Here is a 9,297-nt window from a genome sequence, read left to right as displayed (position 1 = left end):
GTCTGCGTACTGTTGACTCATGTTGAGCATCCAGCGGGCGACAGAGCTCTGAGATGGTTGGGGGGGGGGGGGAGGGGGGGAGAAGCGTCTGTTGCGGGAGCCCAGAAGGGGGATGCAGGGAGCCGACAGAGGCAGGCTGTGGAAGCTTGCAAGGCCTGCTCCAAAGCTCACGAACGCGTGCAGCTGGGAGCGTACCGCGAGAGCAAGCGGCGAGATGCCGAGAGAGGCTTTGTCTGTAGGAGCGGCAGACGCTCTGCCAGGCTGGAGGAGGGATAATTCGAGGAGGATGGAGAGCGGTGGATGTTGGTTGTGGGCAGGTAGGAAGTGTTTTCTCCTCGGGGCGACCACCGCAGGGACGGGGGTGATCGCAGTCAAGGCGAGGAGGTCGACGAGAGGATGGGTGGTTTCGAGAACCAAGAGACGTCGACGAAGGGAGGATTGCGCAGACGGCAGAGCAGGTCGCAATCGGGGGAGGATGGTGTTGTCTGTTGCGGATGGGGGGGGGGGTTGGTGGGTGAGTTGAGGGAGGGAGAAGTGACTTTTTGAGTGTCTCTCGTCTCTTTCGTCTCTCGCAGCCCAAACTGAGGCGCTAGACCGCAAGCAACTAGCGGCGAGGATGTCTGCCTGAGGCGGCGCCGCGCCAGAGTCTTTCTCGCTTGCGACTCGCTACGCGCTGCTCGCTACTGCACCCGGCGACGGCCTTGGCCCAATGGTTCATGGATCGATGATGCACTGTACCCTCCCACGCGCAGAGGTACCAGGGAACGGAGGGACGGGAAGGACGGGGGACGGGGAACGAGGTCAAGAATCGTGGACGAGGACGAGCACGAGGCTTCGAGCCAGTGACGACACGGATGCGTCCCACGGATACTCGTGATATCAAGGTCGACTGCGAACAGGCGGGTGCCGTGCTGGGGGGCGAGCTGCCGTGTGTGAGCGCGATGGGGCTTGGGGCCGGGGGCTAGAGCTATCGTGCAACGTGATCAATAACGGGGTTCCCGAGACTGCGGGCAGGATGCGCAAGGTACAGGACAAGTCCCGACGGAACGAAGCTCGCGGACGCTGGGGACTGCTGGGACTCGGAGGCTAGATGCTGAATGCTGGATACTGGATACTGGATACTGAATACTGAATACTGAGACGGGGTGCTGGGTGCTGGGTGCTGGCTGAAGGTTGAAGGTTGAAGACTTCCAGGACGGGGGGCATGCAATGCAGAAAGCAGACGGTGACCGCGATGGGGCTCTTGCTCTTGCTCGGGGGGAACCTCACCTATAAGGCCGTCGCTCGGCAGCGCGATCCAGAGTTATATATACGCGTACCGTGTTCTGCCTCCACGACGGTCTGGCAATGTGATGCGATGCGTGGGCGGCTAGTGCTCCTCAGCAGAGAGCGCGCGCGCGCTGTTGTCGTCAGTGAGAGTAATGACGCTTGGCTTTCGCGTTTAGAAAGACGGTACAGCGGTACGACATGGTCATCTAGCATGGCTTAGGGGCATTCCATGTCCTGGCTGCAGTCTGGATTTCAATAGTGATCGCGCTTCGTAGCGTGTCTGCATAGCGGTAGTCACAGTAATGTCGAGGTCTGGGACGCGCAGAAATGATGGATGGTCCTCTCCAAGGGAGAGACTATTAACATTATCTACAATACAACTCACCGCCGAGTGGAGTAGACAACTAAGGTAGTCTTCAGGTACCATCTCTATTCCCAAGCTCTAGTCTCTAGTTGACCAGAATCAATTCTTCTCGATCGTTGAGCTCCCAGCGAGTCCCTCCCATTCCCTATTACCTGCCCTGTTACTTACTCTTCGCCCCGTGGGGTCAGACAGTGCGATTAAGGGACCTAAGATCGCAATATGGTAATCTCCTTAAATATCCGATTCCTGAATCGCTACACGTCTACCAGGCACCGTGATTCAAAATTGTTTGTATTTAAGCTCTTCTGTTCAATTACTTGCAGGTGGGTTTGCAGGACCCCCCGTTCCGTGCAGCTTTCCAATGCACACTAATTGTAGACACTCGCTGCCTTGAAGATCTCTCATCTCTCATAACGACCTCCAGGCTTTATTCATCCCGTCGAGTGCCAAAAACCGCGATCTATCCCTCGATTCAGGGACGTCAAACGTCTGCCTGCTTTACCAACCGTTGGGAAGACCCTTCCTTACGTATTTATCTTCAACGAACCCCATCACGCTCGTCTGCCACTATTCAGCTCTATCAAGAGCCATCGTCGTCTCAACAGACCACTCAACCAGAGGGTCCCTTAGATGTGACGCTCGAGAGTTGGTTACCCAAAAGTACCTCAACCTGGATCCCTAACATTGACGCCATTGACGCCATCGTCACATTAGTTGCCAGTCCTCGTAACCTCCCGCCTTTCCAGTTCCCTCATCCCGAAAACCCAACTCTCGTAGCGTCAGTCCTTGAGAGACGACAAAGCAATGGTATGAAGTTACCAGGTCAAGATCCATCATCCACGTCCGTCTGGTACTGGAACCCTGGGCACTTGCCATGACGGAGAAAGAACAGCTAGGATAACAGGAGGTCCTATCAGCTCGTGTGCTCGACACCGAAAGGGACTCGGGCGGCACGGTCCGATAGATGATCCTTTATTTATCCTGGCAGCCGCGGTAAGCCGAGTGTTTTTGCCTGGATCGGCTCAACCACCTTGACCATCATCATAAACCTCATATATCATACGACGTTTCTCGCAGAATACTAATACTCACAGCTATCTGTCTCTTCTCTCGACCTCTCCGCCAGTATCCGCTGGGCGCGCACGTTGGCTCCCGATGATGTATTCCGAAAACCTTCCTCACAGGATCCGCGCGAACCAAATCCAATTTCCAAAAAACCCACGCGACGCGAATATTATTAGGACAACGGCGCGGCTCAATCTCGATAGAGTTCGTTCTAGAATCTAGGGTTAGGAGCTTTTCGGTTCTGGGACTAATCCGTCTTGTCGTCGAGTCGTCGTGTGGAGTTCCCCCCCCTCCCCCTTTTTCCTTGAGTGAGGCCGGTTATGGATTATTACTGTCTACGTATAGGGGACGGTCAGGGGACGGTTCATCCATACAATCTCTCCTCCCTCCATCCATCCACAGACATTACCGCACTCCATATAATCAATCAATCAATCACTTCGTCTCTCTCCAGCATAATCTCCATACTATTAATACTTGCCCATAATACCTATCATCCCCCTTTCCCAACCCCGAAGATCCCATGTCCCTCCCACGTATCCCATCCCTGATGATCACTATTTGCTCGCTCAGCCGATCAGCGAATAATCTCCTCCCTACTAACCCACCGAACCCGTTTAGCGGCGGCGCGAAGCGAACCGGGCGATCTGCAGGTACGTGTTTTTGACGTTTAGGGATTATTTGATTTGGAGGTCAGCGTATAAAATTAATTAATTTGTTTGTTTGTTTTCAAAGGTACGACTGTATGTATGTATGCGAAATAAAACATGCAGACTTGACTTGGCTATTTATCGCTCACTGTTTTATTACGCTGGCAATCGCGGTTGATTCGGCTTTTTCTTCTCTTGATGGACGATGGACTGAAAGCTGCTGTAGGTAGTTCCTTTATAGCACAACGACGTTCCTCAACATACGAACAGGATTTTTCCCGTACACTCGCCCTCTATACATCCAAAATATCTTCTTCTTCTTCATCTTCATCATCAAGAAGAAGAAGTTCTTTTGCAAATCCCCAACCGTCTTCAAAGCAGACTCATAAGCACCCGTCCAACAATCCCGAACAATCTCGCCCCCTCCTCGCCGAGTATCCAAAGACCGGAAACTGGCCCTCCTGATATCTGGCAATTATCTCGGCTTCATCATCGGGATCCAGCTCTAGGAACGGCTCATGACCACCGGTCATGATATAATATAATAAATCGCAGAACCTACCTAGAGCAAAGATTGATATCAGTTTTTTGATCTGCGTACCTAGTAGTTCGGATCAGAGCAGAGCGAGGCATATATATATATATATATGATTTCACATTCTCCGATGCAAGGCAAAGCCATCAAGAAAGAATCACAGTCCCGTCTGGTGATAAGTATCGCTCGCTCTTGCAAATCCGCATATTTACCTAACGTTAAGATCTTTCTTTGTCTAGGAGCAGATTGATTGTTGGCGTTGGTTGGTATCACAATGAAGAAAGAATTCCTGATTTATGCATATATGTACGCCAACGGCCTGCCGTGTCCATTTAAATCTCAGATGTATCGATACTCTATCATTATCCCAATCCTCATGCGCCAGATACCTACTGTGCTATAGATCCATTTCTCGCATCCCAGTATATCCATCACAGCCCTTAAACTTGATAATCCGATCATGATCATGATCATGATCACCCAGAATCTCATAGGTAAATCTGGGCTTCGAAGCGAGCACGGCGGATTAGGATTCTTGGCTTGCGCTTATTTAAGCAAGCACGGTATCTTCTTCTTCTTCTCGGTCCGTAAGGTAAGGCCTAGAAGATGGGGAAGCTGGATAGATGCTATGATATGATGGGATGGCCTTGAGAGACGCCGGGGGGGTAGTAATGTGTGATTTTTTGGATTTTGGATTTTGGGAGCGGAAGACATCTTGAGAGATTTGAAGGGGAGATGCGTGAGACCTCAGATGGTTGATTGGCTGGATGATGATGATAATGATTCTTGTTCACTCGCATATATATCATATCATATCGTTTTCTTCTGGCAAGGAAAAATAAAAGCGTACCTATCAAGTAACGAAAGAAGCCTCCAAGCAACATTTCGCTTTAGTTTTGTAACTTTGTATACCCACGACGCTCGGTCTTTTAGATTTATTATTTAGCTTAGGCCGCAAATCCAATCGTTAATACTCATTGTTATCAAGATATGCATCTATATCAAGATATCCTTTTTTAGAAGGAGATCACTGATGTATGTCGATTGAATTTGAATGCGGATAGATAAATAAATCAATCGTGAGAGAGAGAGAGAGATTAATTATGTGATAAGAGGTAGGAGATAGGTAGGTAAGGGAGGGAGAGGAGAGGAGAGGAGAGGAGAGGAGAGGAGAGGAGAGGAGAGGAGAGGAGAGGAAGAGGGAACGAGGGATAGATGGATGGATAGATGGATAGATGGATGGACGGAGGTGATTGTGCTATTTGGTGGTGGGCTTTTTGGTCATATGTTGAGTGCGGGAGTTGTGGGAATGGAAAGGAAAGGATTGCGAGGTTTGCTCTTATGTTTATGTATATTTATTTAGCTAGCAGACACTACCAGCACGCAAAGTCCAAGCTCACTCACCACTGCCCAGGTCATGATCTGTGTTTCAAGACTACCTTACACAATCCAACATGCAACTCCGAAACGTCCCAATAGAACCCGTTGAACGCCCAACCAACCTATGCATGATCCCAGCCTCTTTCTACTACTGAGCACCGCCCAGCAGCTCCGCGCCATTCCGCACCACGCCTACCATGGCGCCCGTCTGCACCATCTCGCTTCCGCCGCCGCTGAGCCGGTACTCAACCTCCGCGAGGCCATCGAGCCAAGTCACCATGACCGCGGCGGGGACATCCAGCTTGGTCAGTTCGTCGCTCAGCGCCGTGATGATGTCGGCGAGCGCGAGGCCCTGCGAGGCTTTCAGGGAATTGATCATGGTGAGGCAGGACGTGACATCGGGCGTCTTCAGGAGCGTGTTCAGGATCTTGCTAATGTCGTCGGGGTGCGGCGATGCGATACATTCGTAGATAGTCGTCGCCGTGATTAAATCCCGGACGATGTCTTTCTCCGCCGTTTTGGGCGTGCCTTTGACGTGGAGGGGTGTGCCTGCTTGGGTGAGCCCGAGTCTAGAAGTACGCCGTGTGGGAATGGGAAGACTTGGGAATGGGAAGACTTACTGCTTGCGTGACAGGCTTGGAGAACATTCAAGGCTCGTCGCATATCTCCCTTGCTGAGTCGCACCAGGGCATCCGTGGCCTCGGGACTGATGTTTACGTTCTCTTCCATAATCACTTTATCTACCAAGACCCGAATATCCGCCTCCTTTAACGGACTGAACCTGAATCTCGTACATCGACTCAGCAGTGCTGGACTGAGCTTATGTGTGTAATTCGCAATGATACAGAATCTCGTGTTCGCCGTATATTTCTCCATGATCCGCCTCAACGCCATCTGGGCCGTAGACGTCATCGCATCCGCCTCGTCGAGTATAATAAGCTTGTATGCCGCAATTGATGTGGGAGAACTCGACTTCATGTTGAAGATCTGCTTCGTGCTGGCAAAGGTCTTGATCTGTTCCCGCACAACGTCGATACCACGATCATCCGAGGCGTTGAGTTCCAGAACCATCTGCCGCATATTCGAGCCATAGATTCGACGGGCAAGAGCGAGGATTGTGGACGTTTTACCGGTGCCGGGAGGGCCATAGAGGAGAAGGTGGGGAAGTCTCTGTTGTTGCGTTTGTTAGCACTGCTCTGCTCTGCGAGAATGACATTTATTTCACTTACGTTTGTATCTACAAACTTGTTGATTGTTGCGAGAATATCTTGATGGCCAGAGACATCTTCTAAAGTATCTGGACGGTATTTCTCGACCCTAGAACGGTCAATAAATTCAACATGGAGGGGAGCCAATGCTCTTACCATGGCAGGCTGTCTTCGGCCTCAACTGGTAGGTTGGCAGCGCTCCGCTTGCCTTTCGAATTGTCTGAACTGAACGTGATCGCATCGCGTGCAGCCGGGGCATCCACATCCATCTCATCTTCGTAGTCCGACATCTTTGCGGTGCGCTTTGTTCAGTCGAAGGTGCTGGAGGAATTTCTGCAACTTCACCAGACGCGTCGTCGCGTAAAGTGCTCCAGATAGGTCACGTGGTTCCCCGCTACTGAGTTGGCCTCACGACGGCATCTTACCTAGGTACTTTCAACACGGCAGCACTTCAGCCAGAAGAACAAACACGACCCATTTGTATTCTAAGGTGATATATCAGCCCAGAGTTGAGCATGAGGAGATCGAGTTGCCATGTTCAAGTTGAACTTTCAAAATCCGGGGTCCAAAGTCACAAGGCGAATGTTTCAATCATAGATATTGATGCAGAATTGCTCAGTATACTCCAGTTCTTTTTCTAAGTTTATTTCATTGATATTGGTGCTTAATCTCTAATAACAACATGAGCTTTCTCTAGAACGAGTTTGACCCCCGGCGTGAGGTTAGGGTACTTGACCAGGGCGCCAAAGATAGTAAACACAACAGTGGCATCTTTCACGCTGGTACCGGCTGATTCTTCTTTGTCTTGCGGCTCTGCATCCTCGTCATTCAGTGCTTCTCCTCTTTTTATTCGTTGACATTGGTACACATCTTTGCATCCTCGCACAAGTAGAGCGAGTTGATGAGCACCCTCACAGACCTTGACAAGATGCTTTTCGAGATCACTGCATTTCTTCTCCGATACCTTATCCGTTTCTGGGGGTAGGATGGGGGATATGAACTCCCATATCTGATGCGCAACCTTTTCCGGCCATGTGCTTTGGGCATGATCACTGATCAACGCGGCGCATTCGACGGTACGAGTCCTCCATTCAGCTATGTCCGAGTGGCGACCTGATTGCATGGTTAACATAAAAGAAAAACGCATAAGCACATGTGCACCTTACCTTCTGTTTTCTCGAGGGCCTCTTCAAATTGGGCCAGGCTGATCTCTAGATCTCCATGTACGTTGAAGTCCTCTAGGCCAAAACACCGCCGGCCCAAAATCCAATCGTGAAGCAATTCGAAGATCATGGCTCGTACCCTGTTTCTTAATTGAGGCTGGGTGAGCTTTTTCCTCCACAGACTGAAGAACTCCTGCTGCCTTTGTGATAGTTGTTTCATTCCTTTTGGCCTCTGATCGACTTGATAAAACTGGAAGGCAATATTCTGGATCTGCTGCCTCAAGGCCACAAATAATGTAATAATCGTGGAGTCATCTACCTGCCTGCTCTGGCCGCTGCCTTTCATGATGATATCACGAAACTTTGCTACCTGTTCTTGCAACTTTCGGTTGGCTTGGTCCAATTCTCCGATTCGTACAACCTGCATCTTCCTCTGGTTTTCGACATTCTCTCGTCGTTCCTCCAAATCTTGATTGACTGTAGACATGTTACTAAGGCGGGCTGCCATAATGTTCATTTGACCTTGCAACTCCTGTTGTTGCTGCTCCAGTGCTTTATTTTCAGCCACTGTGCTTTCCAGTACCAGGTCAATGCGCGCTCTCTCTTCCAAAAGATCTCGGCTTCGTTGCTCAGTTCTTTCAAGATTATGTTTCAACTCGTGATACTCTCTCTCAAGGATCTTTCTCTCGTTAATCAGTTCGATCTTCTTTGCTTCGTTTATCTTGTTCTTGTTCCTCAACATGGCCATTTCTTCGACGAGGTCAGTCACTGTTGAAGTACTGGTGATTGATTTCCTCCCAAACAACGATAACTACGTTTATTGTTATTATTTGGAATGAATGAATCGATTGAGAAGTTGGGTGACTTACCATTCTACTGTCATATGTGTCCGTACCCCGATATCGATCATATTCCCCTTTTCCTGAACTGGTTCCCGCGTCTGTAATTGAAGACGTCTGGCCACATATCTCGTCTTTCACTTGGCGAAGGACACTAGCTATCTGGCTGTTGAGTTCAACAAGTCCACGTTGCTGTTCTTGTCGAATGAAAGAAAGTTGGCTCAACAATAGGTCGACCCCGGGATTGCCTGTGGCGCCGGGCCCCTGGTAATCAGATGATTCCATTATTCTGCAGAGAGTGTCAAGTTTCTCCTCGGTGGTTTGATAATTCTGAACGCAGCCTTATCGGTATAAACTGCATTTAAGATTACAAGGACTCTCTTTAAGAAGCAAGAATTCGAGGATGTCTTGTTGAGCCCAGCGTACGATCTGGTTATTTCAACATCTGGTCTTTGAAGAGGAACTGATTACCTACTGTAACCGAGAATGCTCTGCAACTAGCTCTGTTTGCTTCGATGCTCACTTTTCTTCAATGGATGGATATTGGACTCCTACATTGTGAGGAGAGGATACCCAAGACTGATCTTGTTTGGCTGCGCTAATTCTATTTCGAAGGAACTTAGCCACCTACTGCAGGCTTGCGAGACCAGCAGCTCATGTTATCGAGAACCTTTCCTTGATACAATTCGGAAGGGCCAGTCGAAAAGAGCCGTCAGAAATGCATGGAATAGAAAAACAGGAAACATGAGCTGACGCCTTCCCGAAATGCAACGTAGAAAAGCCGTTTGCAGGCGGCCGTTTGTCAACAGCTAATAGCAAATGAT

General features: G+C 49.7%; 2 protein-coding genes across 2 annotated transcripts; both read right to left on the bottom strand.

Moving 5' to 3' along the window:
• Window positions 1–5,209: 5,209 nt before the first annotated feature.
• On the bottom strand, window positions 5,210–6,785 carry M430DRAFT_141976 (hypothetical protein). Its single transcript, XM_024862742.1, has 4 exons — window positions 6,628–6,785; window positions 6,493–6,580; window positions 5,884–6,433; window positions 5,210–5,812 (listed from the first exon to the last, which is right to left on the bottom strand). The coding sequence occupies exons 1-4, from the start codon at window positions 6,759–6,761 to the stop codon at window positions 5,412–5,414; spliced, it is 1,173 nt and encodes a 390-aa protein (XP_024719392.1). The 5' UTR covers window positions 6,762–6,785; the 3' UTR covers window positions 5,210–5,411.
• Window positions 6,786–7,135: 350 nt separating this feature from the next.
• Window positions 7,136–8,758, bottom strand: M430DRAFT_20114 (hypothetical protein; the record flags this gene model as incomplete). Its single annotated transcript, XM_024864220.1, has 3 exons — window positions 7,136–7,584; window positions 7,638–8,445; window positions 8,504–8,758. 3 exons carry the CDS (start codon window positions 8,756–8,758, stop codon window positions 7,136–7,138), a joined length of 1,512 nt encoding a protein of 503 aa, XP_024719391.1.
• Between the last annotated feature and the right edge of the window lie 539 nt (window positions 8,759–9,297).

The sequence above is a fragment of the Amorphotheca resinae genome (genome assembly GCF_003019875.1).
Source record: "Amorphotheca resinae ATCC 22711 unplaced genomic scaffold M430scaffold_8, whole genome shotgun sequence".
In the NCBI taxonomy this organism is placed as follows: domain Eukaryota; kingdom Fungi; phylum Ascomycota; class Leotiomycetes; order Helotiales; family Amorphothecaceae; genus Amorphotheca; species Amorphotheca resinae.
Note: the sequence above shows the minus strand (reverse complement) of the source record. Positions and strands in the feature narration are given on the sequence as shown.

Coding starts and splice junctions, on each gene's coding strand:
- M430DRAFT_141976 (XM_024862742.1), bottom strand. CDS start 6,761: ATGTCGGACTACGAAGATGAGATGGATGTGGATGCCCCGGCTGCACGC. Junction 6,581..6,627: donor GCCGAAGACAGCCTGCCATG/GTAAGAGCATTG, acceptor TGACCGTTCTAG/GGTCGAGAAATACCGTCCAG. Junction 6,434..6,492: donor ACAAGTTTGTAGATACAAAC/GTAAGTGAAATA, acceptor ACGCAACAACAG/AGACTTCCCCACCTTCTCCT.